This window comes from Lonchura striata, chromosome 2, assembly GCF_046129695.1.
Source record: "Lonchura striata isolate bLonStr1 chromosome 2, bLonStr1.mat, whole genome shotgun sequence".
Classification (NCBI taxonomy): Eukaryota; Metazoa; Chordata; class Aves; order Passeriformes; family Estrildidae; genus Lonchura; species Lonchura striata.
The window spans coordinates 100,791,891-100,806,172 of NC_134604.1; the positions used below are offsets into that span (position 1 = coordinate 100,791,891).

General features: G+C 39.4%; 1 protein-coding gene across 5 annotated transcripts in view; it reads left to right on the top strand.

Annotated features, from left to right (window-relative positions):
* REPS2 (RALBP1 associated Eps domain containing 2) overlaps positions 1-14,282 on the top strand; it is a 90,631-nt gene that overhangs the window by 56,986 nt on the left and 19,363 nt on the right. For all 5 annotated transcript variants that reach the window (XM_021532330.3, XM_021532329.3, XM_021532331.3 and 2 more), the window contains exons 13-14: positions 1,437-1,573; positions 12,800-12,864. In XM_021532330.3, the coding sequence (XP_021388005.1) occupies positions 1,437-1,573; positions 12,800-12,864 (202 nt within the window). The remainder of the gene's footprint in view (positions 1-1,436; positions 1,574-12,799; positions 12,865-14,282) is intronic.

Consider the following 14,282-nt stretch of genomic DNA (forward strand, 5'->3'; position numbering starts at 1 on the left):
GGGACTGCTGGGAAAGCTGTCTGTGTACGTGTACTGTTTACTAGATGTGAGTTATTGACTTGGAAACAGGATGTAGCATCTCATTGTAACAATCCAAATGATATGCATTTTAATTATTAAATCTGTGATGATGACATGTAACCCCAGCTGGGGAGATACATAAGTTTGGTTAGAAATTTGTTTATTTATGAAATAAAAAAAGAGCAGTTCTAGAAAAAGCAAAGGAAGGACTGAGTAGGAGAAGAGTTGAGGAGCTAGATCAGAAAACTGGGGGAGCAGGAATATCAAATCCTAATAAACCTCTCCCTAAATAAAATTTTGAATGGGATTTGAATGAAGATATTGGATTAAGAGGTGTAAAAGTGTTGATTTTATATGGAATTCATAATGGAGTGGAAAAACATAGATGTCTTGCAAAGTTGTATGAGGTAAAGCAGGGAGACAGAGAATCTCCATTAGCTTTTTATGAGTAGTTGTGTGAAGTGGCTCGTAAATGGACCTGGAGAGTGAGGGTAACAGGATGTTGCTCAATATGTTCTTAATTGGACAGCTGGCACTGGATATTAGGAACCTGTTCAGCAAAAAAAAATATTATCCATTTGTCATTAGTGGGAGTTATTTCTGTTTTACCTGAATGTGCTTTTGGTCTTGCCCTGACATGCAGTACGTGTTACAGTAAATCTAACATCTCACATTGCCAGTGCTCATTTTGAACAGAGTCTTGGTCTTGCTAGGTTTTGATTTTTCTAAACTCATAACTGCAACAGCTGAAAAAATTGTATACTATTCAACAAAATCAAAATTCTTAACAAATTTACCATACCACATTGGGATTAATATGCTATGGGAGGACCTGGAAAGAGATGCTGGGCCATGTATTTGACCAGTTGTAGTCACTTTGGAGCCATTCAGTTTTTCTGGATTTTGTGGAATTTCGTGACTATTTCCTATGGAAAATTTATTCTAATAGTTAAAAATTTATTCTACTAGCCAGAACATCACAAAATACAAAATTTGTACTTGCAAGAGGTGGGTTGAATCTATACCTGTATAAACACTACCCTTGCAGTTGGGAAAGGCAACAGAAACTCCAAGGGGTGTATGTGGGGAATTTTACTCTGGTTTATTCAAAATAGTTGCTACAATTATCCTGCTGGCAAAGTTACATAAGAAGGCCTCAAGCTGTGTTACAAAAAGCCTTAAAAATACTAGCCCTGTAAGCATGACTCATTCCTTTCTCCACATGCTTAGGTCCCTCTGTTGCCAAATAAATCTGTATTGTTATAAGAGGGAGTTCTTAGTCATTAGGGCAAGGAATTTCCACTGTGAACCTGACTTCTGGTCAGTGTATTTTTAAGTACATTCACTATTAGTTGTTTAAAATTAATTTTTGAAATAAAATATTTTCTGCTTTTTCTCAACATGTTTTTCCTTAGGTCTTATTCTAGCACATCAATAGAAGATGCTATGAAAAAGGGAGAAGAGCCCCCTACTCCACCTCCAAGGCCACAAAAATCACATTCCAGAGCTTCCTCTTTAGATCTGAACAAAATATTTCAGCAAAACACACAAGGTAAAGTTTGCTTTCTTTGCTCCTTCTGAGACCATTCAGATTAGCTGCGTGCTTGGCAACTTGATCTGTTTGCAGAAATGCTTGGCAAGGTGTGCATATGCTGGCCTTTGCTGCAGACAGTAATGCACTGCAGAACAGGAGTTCTGCTCGTGCACTTGCTTGTGTTACATCGCCACTGAGGGGAAAAATCACTGTTTCTATAATTAAGGTGATTATAATGTTTTCTGGCACAGTAATGGGAAGCTTAACATATGGTAGTCTGTCATCACTGACTGTTTATAACTAGCCTGGCTGTTGAGACAACTCTCATCAGTAACTACAGTATAATTGATTTTTATTACTATTTATTTTTTTGTAGTTCAGAAGCAGGAAGAAAACCCTTAATGTTTAAACTGAGAAAGAAAGCAAACGTTTTTGATGTTAAGGTCTAACATATGCGTGAGATCAATTAGAAGCTGCTCTGAATAAAAAAAAAAAAAAAAGGGGGTGATTACTTTTACATTACATGGGTGCATGTTGAGGGGAGAGAAGGAAAATGTAGACTAGTAGCTGGGGTGAACTGAAAAAATGGCTTTTCAGCATGTTACCCTGAGTGTGCCTCTTGCCTGGAAGTGGGAAGAGGAGCTGTTTGTTCAGGGCAGCAGTCACTCAGCATGGCTGTGCTTCAGCACAGTCCTTGAACCAGACCAATGGTTTGTGTGCTGCACACCAATCATCTGACTCAAGGACCAGCTTAAACACAGTCATGCTTATGCTTCAGAAGAAGGCCAAGGTTTGGCTGTGCCAAGGAATGTTTAACTGGGCTCTCCAATGTGGTTCTTGGAGTAGAAAAGAGTTTTACCTCTTGCTATATGGGACTTGTTTGTGCAAACAGTAGAGAGAATTCAAGAGTCCTGCTATGTGTGCTGATCCCTGAAACTCAATAGGAATAAGCATTTTTTTTTGCCTTACACAGAGGAGTAATTCCTTATCTTTGTTCCCATTGAGGGATCTCTAATTTTGATTTTGTTATACATCAAAATAAAACCCCAAACAGAGCCAAGTGCACATTTTCTACTGCAGCAAATCTTCTTGGAATTCAGATAACAAATATAACTGGAAGGAAACTGGAAAGAAGTAAACTTGGGTTTAAATTTCGCTTGGAACACAAATGAAAGAATAATGTAAATTCTTGAAGAAGTAATTCTGTGAATGAAAATGAACATCTTGCTTTTGCTGTAGTCAATTTGGAAGTCACAAAGTGGTTTATTTTTGGGGAAGTTAACAAACTGTGTGCAGTTTTGAGTACCACAATATAAAAAAGACATTAAGTCATTAGAAAGTGTTCAAAGGAGGGCTACAAATATGATGAAGGGTCCGGAGGTGAAGCTGTATGAGGAGAAGCTGAGGTGGCTTGATCTGTCCAGCCTGGAGAAGAGGAGACTGAGGGAAGGCGTCTTTGCAGTCTGCAACTTTCTTGTGAGGGGAAGTGGAGGAGCAGGCAATGATCTCTGTGGTGACAGTGACAGAACCCAAGGAAATTACCTGAAATTATGTCAGGAAAGGTTTAGGTTGGGTATCAGGAAAAGGTTCTTCATCCAGAGGGTGGCTGGGCACTGGAACAGGCTCCCCAGGGAAGCAGTCACAGCACCAGCCCTGAGTTTGAGAAGGACGTGGACAATGCCCTCAGGCACGTGGTGTGACTGTTGGGGTGTCCTGTGCAGGGCCAGGAGTTGGATTTGATTATCCTGATGGGTCCTTTCCAACTCAGGATATTCTATGCTTCTGTGTATATCTAGCATGACTAGAATAATCCTATTTCAGTGCATTAGTTTTTGTCCTACTAATTCTAGTTCAGAAATAATTGTAGTTTGGGGAGATTTGAGGATCTGGATGAATGCTCAGCAGTGCTGAGTTTTGTTTTCAGTTCCACATGGGTCATGTTGATCTATAGGTATCATTTCTTTAATTGTAAAACCATCTGTGCTTTGAAGTATTTGTTTTGTTTATTTCCATTTTAAAGGGCAGAAAAAAAACCCACTTCAAGTAAATTCAGTTAAAGACTGTGGCAAATCCCTGTTATGGGCACTGTAATCTTTTTTTTTGTTTGTTTTTTGTTCTTCATTTACTGCTGTTGTATCATGTTTGTCATCATCTTCTTATGCCTTTCTCCTGGCCAGTATACACACAGAATATTTCTCTGTGATGGCTGGGATGTCCAGGAATGGATTAGCCATAGAAATGTGCTTTAAAATTGTTGCACTGGGAGGTAACTGGACTGGAAGAAGGCACCTTCCTAGCTGCACTTACCTGGGTTGCTGCAACGAGTGTTACCCAGGACAGACATAAAAAAGCATGAGAACTTACTGAAAAGCACCGTTTCTGAAATACCCAAATGAATTTCTGTTAAGAGACAGAAATCTCTTCTGTTTTTGTTTTTATTTGTGTGGTCTTTATGTTAGCATCTGAGAAAAATCCTGTGCTGCTACATTCTCAATGTATTTCTTTTTGCTGAATGTGTAATCTCTGACATTTGGCCTGTGTTCATGTTAAGAAAATACTTGGCTAGAGTTTATGCATTCCTGGAAGGAAAACAGCAGGTTTTAAGTAGAAACAAAAATGTCATTTTAAATGCATACATGACCTAGTTTACATCTTCATTTTTCCCCTAGCCCAATCTCTAGTCAGATACAAGCCAAGAACTCCCAGAGTAAGACCTGGGTATTGAGGGGGCCAAAACTGGGGCAGCTCAGTACCCAGAGATGCTACAGCAGAGCCCCAGCCACCTTCTAGCCTCAACAGCAGAGTCTGCTTTGGGGGGAGCCCAGGGCTGGGACAAGGCTCAGTTTGAGTATTAAAACCTGAAAATGCATCCATTGTCTTCTGATGTTTTGTTCAGTTCTGTTTGCTACCCATGACAGCCAATAAAGAATTTATTTCTGGGCAGTGACAACAGTCTGAGTCTTACGAGATTCATACAGTTCCCTCTGAAATACATTTTATTTCCCATTTAGTTTCATTTCTGAGTCACATAACTAATTTTCATTAACAGTTCTGTTGAACAAAGGATACTCATTAGGAAAAGAGAATTTGCTTTGATGAAATGACAAGCTTGTCATAAACAGTGTAGTTTCGTGTTACCTGGAACCAGATTGAACAAAACAGCCATATAACTATTTACAAATGAATTTTTGACTGGAGGTTTTCAGCACTCATTTGCTTTGGAAACTCACCTCCTGCTGTGGCTCTCCCTGTGGTGAAGAATACATGGTGGAATGCAGGCACCATTTTTTATGTAGGCTTCTAAGGAAACACTCACTGTAACTTGGAGTCTCTGTTTCTGGGGTGCTGGTTTCAGCCAGCAACCAAGGGCTAGTATTTTGGGGGTTTTTCTCCCTTTTAAAATGTGAGGTGTTAAGTTCCACACTAGATCAGGTGGAAACACAGCAAGCATTTTATTGCAATTGCAGTATTTTCTGTCACAAATGTTTTCCTGACTACAGTCAGATCTGTAAACTGTACTTAGCACTGCTGGGCTCGTGATGGCTGCCAGACAAGAAAATGTCCTGTTTGTTCTAATTTGGTGTTGTTCACAGGAAAGGAGCAAGGGAATAGAATTTATTGGTGTGCATCAGCATTCCCATCTGTGATACAAGTGTGTTCCCACATCACTCCTATATTCCTGCACATACATGTTTCCTAAGCAGTTTGAAGTGGTACTTGTACCATTAAGACTCTATCAGTACAATTGTCTTTCTACACCCTCTCAATTCATTAGTGCTAAAGGAAGACTGTTCAGCATCACATTTTACCCTCTTTTTCATACCTTTGAAGAAGACTTTTCATTACTTCTTTACTTCAACAGACTTCCATTACTTCATTCAATCAGCACATCCTTTCCTTGAGCTTACAGACTTGGTGGGTTTTGTTTGCCAAGTGTGGAGATTTGTGAATAATTAAATGCATTTTGAGATATCTTAGCTTTTTTATATTTACCTAAGTCAATTCTTTGTATTTCTGAATGGTTTTAAGTCTACATGTAAAATGAAACAATTCAAACCTGTACTGGAAAGAGGATTTTGAGAATTAAAATTATTGTTGTTGTGGTGTCATAGATGTTTTGATACAAACAAGCCCAAACAGTAACCATAATAGTGTTTTCCCAGTTGTTTTCAGGAATATTTTCCCAGCTAGATTGTCTTTTTAGCTTAGTCAAATGCAAGTGACTTTCCCTTTTGTACATGAAACTGAATACAAAAAAACCTGCAAAACTTAACCTAGATAAGCATGATTACTGTATTATCTTATGTATTCTTTTATCCTTAATTGTATTTGCTAGGAAATGTCTGTGCCCATTGAGGTTAGCTGTCTGAAAGATGTAGTTGCTAAAGACAAGCTATTAATGGGTGGTGCAGTTATGTTTTTGTGTTACCAAAATTACAGATTTCTTAAAAATTTTATTTGAAAGCCGAAGTGACAAGGGGGAACTTAGAAAAATAATGGGGTTTTTTTAGGGCTGAATTTAATTAAGTCATTAATTTTCAGGACTCCCTCTTCTCGTTGCCCTTACATTAGTCTTGATTTAATAAAATCCAGCTACTTTCTTGGGATTTTGTTTCTGTTGTAATACTGTACTGTCTTGCATGTTACTGTGTTGTGTTTATTAATCAGGCCATTGAACATGAAATTAAGAAGATGAAAATTCTGAAGGACTTTTATTTTAGAGATGAGGTAATGGCAAATGCCCTCACCAAATATGACATTTCATAAATTATTGTTTGCATAGTGTACAAGAGCTCTAGTACTGCAAGCTTAATTGAGTGAGGAGTGTAGAGTCACATGAGTAACTGGTTGTAAGAATTGTGACAGATTTGAATTTAAAATGTCTTATATGTAGAGCACAGAGAACACAAAATTGAACTGTTATTTGTATTTTTCTCTATGAAATACATTTTTAAAATAATTGCTGCAAAAATACTTTATTGAATCAGAAATTTTTTTTTTTTTTCTTTTGGGACTCAGTCCCTGATCTGATAATAGAGCTGTTGTTTTTTTCTAGTCCTATTCCCTTTCAGAATATATTTGATGACTGAACTGAGCTTATTCTGAATAAAATATTCTTGTCTTCCTTCTGATTTGAATGGAAGTGTTTTGTGCCTGTCAGCCTTTTAGAATTTTTTATGAAGGATTTATAGGTTTACAACTGTTTAACTTCTTTGCCCAACTGGACAAGAATGTAATTAAGATTAAATAAGAAGGAGAAAATAGTGAGACTATATATGGATGAATAGTTATTACATCATAGGAGTCTGATGGGATAATGTATTTTTGCATTTTTAGATTCTTGTATATATCTCTAAGGGCTGAGTCTGGACAGTACTTTACTGGGGTGAATATTACCTGCCTTTCAAGTGTAGCTGCTTTTTTTACAATTTATGTGAATTAATTGAACTTTTAAAAAATAGTATTTTCCCATTTATCTAAGCTTAGCTCTTTCAGGGATTGAGGAATGATTTGCAGTCTATTTTCATCCTGTTGCATGCTGTTAAAAATTAAATTCTAATCCAAAAGCTCTTCTACAGAAAATTGTGAAGATTGAAATGTTCTTGACTAGCCCTACCAGCCCCACTGACCTTTTTCATGATCCCCTGGGGGTTACTCTGTTCTGTGAAAAGATGTTTATCCATCGTGGAACAGCTTTATAGGTTCAACAGGATAGGATCTGCTGTGTGTCATGTGGAACAGGGGTCAAGGTACCTCCCTTATGGGGAAGACCCTGGAGATGCAGATGTCCCCAAGAAGTCTGTGAGCTGCAGGAGGGACCAGAGGGGTGATGCCTGGTAGCCCCCTGCTCTTCCTGGCTCTCCTGTGCCTGGTGTGAGCGTGTCCACATTGGAAGTGGTCACAGGTAGCCAGTGCTGGAACCTCCAGCTCTGCCCCCCAGGTCTCCAGGGGGAAGAAGCTCTGGCAACATGGATCTGTAGGAGGTAGGTGGAGAGACTGTGCCTCCCTGTGGGTGGAGAATGAAGCTAAATGTGAAGTGGGACAGAACAAAATCTTGGATAGTTTTGTTTAAGGGCAAAGGGAGGAGGGAGAAACAGACCCAGATAGAAACGCACAGAAAAAGAAAGGGTAGAGAAAATACTAACTAGATAATTAAATGGCTTAAGAAAAATGAGGGACAGGGAGGTAAAAATACAGATGTTGTGGATATATGACTTAAACAAGAAAACAGATGTTTTAAAAAAAATCTGGTTTACAGAATTTCTTAACACATGGTGAAATGAATGGATAGGAGATTAAAACCAGACATAATAAAAAATCCTCAAATGATATTTTGCTTGCTTGATTTGGAAGTGATCCATCAGATACATTAGAACATGATGTCCTAAATGGTCACACCTGTGAGTTCACAGTGCAAAAAACATTAATTACTTAAGGCCTAACTATATCTCTTCCTAATTACTTGGAAAGTGCATAAGTAATTTTCCACTCACTTAAGGTACAAATAACGTTCTGTATGGTTAGCACTGAAACAGATCTGTAACAAGAGTGTGTGTCTCTTCACATCAGGTGTGTGCATCATTTGCCATGACACAAGAAACTGCCAGCTGAGCAGGTTCCCAAAACTAACTGTGAGAAGAGAGCTCATTCTGCCACTGGCAGTGCTTTCTGCAGCATTTCTACAAACCTTGTAATAAAGTTAATGTCAGGAGTCTAAAACCAGTTTTTTTGGTTTTGTTTTTTTTTTTTTTTTTTTGCAATGCTCTTACCTTTCAAGGGGATATTAGCAAGAATTATTGGAACAGATCCCTGGATCAGTGGTATTTCACAACCACCTTACTATAATACTTTATTAAATTTTTATTCCTGGCTACAGTTTTACAGATTTTTGGGTTGGTTTTTTTTTTGGTTTGTTTTTTTTTTTTTTTTGGACATAGCAGTGAGAATTAATAAACCAGATCTGTTGAGAAATGGTTATTTCACAATCACTTACTAATGCTGCTGTCAGGAATGTAAATAAATGAATTTGTGCAAAGAATGGTGTCAGTGTTAGAGGATAACCAAGTACTAATTTCTCTGAACAAGAATAGAAGTTCAGTAAGAAGGAGGTAAACAGAAACCAGCTTAGACACAGAACTTCTCTGTGCTTTGCTTTGGCAACAGAAGCAGGAAAAGTATCTCAAAAACCTCTCTAGAACAGTGGAAGGGTGAAAATGCTAGCTTTCCTGAGGAACCAAAGCCTTAGGTATATGGGAATAGAATAATAGTAGAAGAATGATTAATTTTGTTAGCTTATCTTTTTGAGCTGACTGCAGTATTTTACTCCCTTTGCTTCCTGATAAATTTATTTGGTTGTTGTTTTGTTAAACCTGCTCTGGGAGCTCAGGACCTTGAAGCAATATAAACTGATGGAAATCTACCATGCAACCAGCCATGGATCTCCTTTGATCCAACAGTACTGTAGCATCCACTTGGAAACTGCCAAATACATCAGCCAGACTCTTTTGACTCAAGATGAGGTCAGTCTCCTTGGGTAGGCAGGATCTCGTTTCTGTTTGGTCTGCATGGTACAAATTGACCCAGAAAGAGTACCCTTCCCTTCTTTCAGGAGACTGCTTGCATATGTGTTCAATTCAGATGGGAACAAGGATGTGCATTTTTTCCACCCAAAATTTAACTTGTCTGAGGTGATACTGAAGCTAAGGTGATAGACATCTAAAACCAAGATGTCATCCACATGTAGGGAATTAATATGAAATATCTAACATCGAAATACTTCAGTATGTAGTTTTATATGCTGCTGTTCCAGTATTAATTTTCAAAAACAGCAGGCATCCAGGAGCTCAGTGTATTATGGCAGTTTCTTCTCCAATACTGAAAACCAAGAGCTTACATGACTGTCGTTGGGTAAGAGAAGTACAGCACCTTGCTCTTGTATTGCTCTAAAGGATCCCATCGGCCCAGATTTGTTCATCCTAGTTTTGTGATTCTCCACTGCTGCTTTATATGGTGACTTGAAGACCTACTTCCATAGGTTTCTGTGGGCTGCTACAACTTCTGTTTCTCCTTCATCTTCTCTTCCTACGTCAAATAAGTAAAGGAGCTATCTGAGTGGTTCCTAGGATGGTCATTTTTCACTGCCAAAAATAATGATTAAGTGCAGAGTGTTCTTGTCTGCTAGGGAGGCTGGAGGCAGAGTGGTCAGATACGATGGCATGACCAGTTCTTAGAGTATACAATTGCAGCCTGCTGTTTGTTTTAAAATATTAATCTACCTTCAGATTGGAAAACCTGTTCTTTTAATCTGCTGTGGTGTCGTGTTAGTACTATCAGACCTTTTTTGTTGCCAAAATAGGGCAGAAAAGTGTTCTTGGAAAGTTTCCATGCAGATAATCTGTCTTAAAATGTAAACATGCTAAGAAAAGAGCCATGATTTTTGAACTGAAGACACTGTCTTTGTGGGAGTGACTAGTGCATAAAAATGCTGTCAGAATACATCTGATATGGATACTTAAATCTGTTATACTGGTACCTGCATAGCCTTTCCACAGTGCTCTCTGTAGGATTTGCCTTATATGATGGGGCTTTGTGCAGTCTGGTCTAGGGGAAAATGTCTCTGCTTGTGACAGTTGGATTGAGCTGATCTCTAAGGTCCCTTCCAGCCCAGTTCCACAATTCTGTGGCTCAGCCTGGTTTGAATGCCAACGAGTTGCTCAATAGCAAGAGGACCTGTGCAAGGCCCATTCAGCTCCCTGGGCTCCTGCACAGGGTGAAGACTTGTGTTCAAAGATCAGGGACATCAGCTTCTCCAAGCTCTGAGGTGTGCACCTGGAAGCACATCTGTCTATTTGTCTGTTTGCTGCTCAGCCCCAGGGTACTTGCTTTTATTTTGGAAACAGACCTTCCCCTGTTTTTGTGTTTCCCCTGAGATAAGTGGTGCTGCCACCTCTGACAGCAAGAGCTGATCTGTGCTGGGCGCTGTCCCAGGAAGGAGAGAAGAGCCCTATTCCAGGCTGTTCTGGAATAGCTGGATTGTAGAGTCACCTGCCAATGCACATGAAAACCCAGGAGTGTCTGTTCATACTTCCCTCTTCTAGGGTAGTAAGCCTGGGGGTTTCTTTGTAAGGTGTTACGAGTCCTCCAAAGTCAGCTTTCACTGGTAATTGTGCTCACATAAGCATGATTTCCCTCTAACAACAGGCCAAAGATCTTCTGCAACAGCAGGAATTCTATGAATATTTCATGAGTAGCTTAAGCTAGAATTTTTAGGATTAAAAAGAGGAAACTGGGTCAAATGCACACGTTGTAAGCATCTAACTTCTTTAATGCTGGATTCCTATATGTTGCATTATCCAAACTGAAGAAGGAGGTTTTGTGGTGGCTTTTTTTTTGTGTTGTGATAGGTGTTTTTTCATTGGATTATTTTATGGAACAATTACTTTTCCCTTAGGAATTTTGTGGACCAAATCCCAAGAGACTCATGGAGTTTGACAGTATGTTCAGTGACTTCAGATGTTTTTCCAGCATGTAGTGTCAGAGCTAGGTCTTGTTTTTAAATATTGTCACAAGCTGTAAATGCCAAAGCCACTGCCAGTGCCCAGATAAATGAAGTAATAACCTGAAGTTCAGATTAAAGAAAAGGAAGGTTTCTTTCTTTCTAAAGATCAGTTGCACAGGAGAGATGGAGAATGTAGTTAGCACATCATGCTGTTATTGCAATGGTCTTATAACCAGAACAAGAGAAAGGTTCCTGATGACAGTTTTTTCAAATCTCTCTTACACCTGTAGGTATGTTAGTGGATCCCTGGCATAGCTTCAGTTCTGTTTTAGTTGTTTTAAGTCTCTCTTTGGTATTGTGTGCCATATTAGTTTTCATTTTACAAGATACAAGAGATGATGAAGCAGAAAATGGAAAAAACCCACCAGTGTATTATAAGTCTCTTAAGAGCTGTAAATAGTCAATATAACTGTTCCCAATGTTTTCACACACAGTTTTACTCTCATGTCACAATTATCTCTAACGGTTAGTATCTTTTTTCTTATTTTCAGCCATGTAGACATTTTTAGATTTGGTGTATAAAATATGTAAATGGCTAAGCTATAAGATGGCTCTTAATGGTCTTTGTGGTCTTTTTAAAATATGTATGGAAATAGAAAGTGTATAAATGTAATTGATTGCTTAGCATTTTTGTGGTAAAAAGTATTTCTAAGTTGAATACTGTCAGAGGTTTTTTGTTACACAAAAATATGCCTTTGCAAGATGGACTGTCTGGTGTCTTTGCCAGAGCAAGTGCTGAGCATTCAGTGCAACAGCAGCTTGGGGAGGGTAACCCAGCTGGTCCTGGTTGATATCTCTGTGCCATCTTAGTCCTTCTCTCTGCCTCCTCACAGTTGCCTTTGGAAGCTGTCATCTATCCTCTGGTTTTGTCCCAAATGGGTTTTAGGTATTTTAAGAAAACTAAAAATTACTGCATTGCACTTACATGGTGATTAACCCTCCCTTTTGCTGGCTCAAATTCAAAGCTGACATTGTGTTGTCTTACAGGGGCTTGATCAAACTGTTAGGGTTTGTCTTCCTCCTCCCTCTGAAATACCTCTACTGAGTAATAGCATACAAATACAAAATATAAAACCAAAGAAATTGATTCTTTTTTTTGTTAATTTAGGTTTTGTGCTATTAATTCCATGGCAGATGCTTTCTTTAAAAGGCAATCTTTTTAAAAGCACTTTCTTTTTAAGGTACTCTATCAGAGAGTGTGTTTTATCCAGAGTGAATGCTAGTGTTTACATTGGGTGCTAAAGTGTCCCTTTTAAGAAGGGCAATATTTTTAATGATGAAGAGCAAAGTCCGAAGAACAAGTGGACCCTGTTTCTGGGTTTCTTTAACTGGAATTGGATTGCTTTACCTACAGGTTTTGTGGCTGACTGGCTTCTTTCTCCGCTTTTTATCATAACATTTGAGGGTTTACTGCAATTAAATTACTACTCATTCACTGCTCATGAGGTTGTTTCAAACAAGCTTTTGCTCGATAAAGATCAAGTTTGGGTTTTTTTATTAAATCTTAAATTTTAAATCTCAAAACTTTAAATCTTAAGTCTTAAATCTTGACTGCCTCTTCACTAGGAGGAATTTCCACTTACCCTGGGAATTAATTCTGTGTTTATTTGGAATTAAATTACAGTGGTTTTGTTTGGATGGGGTTTTTTATATCATTGTCATCTTCTTCTTTTCCCACTGTTCAGCTGTGAGGTCTGGCTGGCTGCCCCCACCACCACCTGCACTGCCTCCTCGACCTTCTGTGTCTCAGGTATGGATAAAGCTTTAATTTTTTGCTGTGTGATACTTATTTATTTATGTTACCATCACAGTGGTTAGCACCAGTTGGCTTGGACACAGCAGTTGTTCTTGCTTCCAAGTTAATGAAAATCCTGTGTCTGTCTGGCCGATGTGTTGCAGTGTCAAATTACAGACTAATTAAACCTCTTTGCAGTGGAGTTGACATGCATCTACTAACTTTTATTTACCTAACTGTAAATAAAAGGCTAGGAAAGTTAGTCTACTAAAATGAGTTTCATGCCTGAAGGCATGGGCTTGATACCTGCTGTTGCTATTTACTTCTTGAGCTTTAAAAACACTAAGGGCATCTGCTAAGGGAACCATAGCATGGAAGTGTGTGTTGCATCCATGGGCTTAAAAAAAATAATGCTGAAAGGAAGCGAATACTATGTCAGTTATGTTGTGAAGTTTCAAACCATTAGTGCTGTGCTTTTATTTTGCATTTTTGGGGAGTTTTTGGGTTTTTAGAACATGGCACAACTACAGCACAACACAAATTGACAAAATCATGCATGTCTGAATCAAGATAATTCTTCGCCTTTCAGGAAATCATGGAGGATCACATTATTTTTCAGTGTTGTTGGCTGTGTTAAGTCTTAGGCAGCAATATGCTTCATGTATTACTCCTTTAGATGAAGTGTATGATAGGAAACAAATCCACAGGGGAGCTGACATCCCTTACATACAAAAAGCTGGTGAGATAACCTTCCTTAAGCCAGAATGGTTGTCACTTGAGCTGTGGATCTGCCCTTAAGAGTGTGCTGTTGAACACCTCCTACTGCACAGTGCTTATGATAGAAATGATTGGAGGCTTGTTGCCCCATGCAGCTCCATCAGCAGCTTGTTGTGCTCCCCTTCTCCCCATCCTTTTCTAGCACTGAGTGCAGTTTCTGCCTTGAGGACTGTAGAACACTCTGGTTTGAGCTTGCATGTTTCCCCAGTCAGGGTGGCATTAGCCATGCTGCTGCCAGCACACACCCCTTAGTGTCCCCATCACATTCCTGCTTTGTCTGACACTCCCCAGAGAGCAGCCTTTCCCTCTGGCTTCCCCAGCTCCCACAGCACAGCTCCCTACCTCCCAATCCCAGCTCCCTACCTCCCAATCCCAGATCCTACAGCACAGCTCCCTACCTCCCAATCCCAGATCCTACAGCACAGCTCCCTACCTCCCAATCCCAGCTCCCTACCTCCCAATCCCAGATCCTACAGCACAGCTCCCTACCTTCCAATCCCAGCTCCCTACCTCCCATTCCCAGCTCCCACAGCACAGCTCCCCACCTCCCAGCTGTGTGCCTGCAGCAGTTGCTGCCGCAACCTACACCAGCCCTCCTGCTGCTCCTCCAGCTTCCCACAGTGCTGGCTTTTTGCAATGCAAGCCCTCTTGCTACC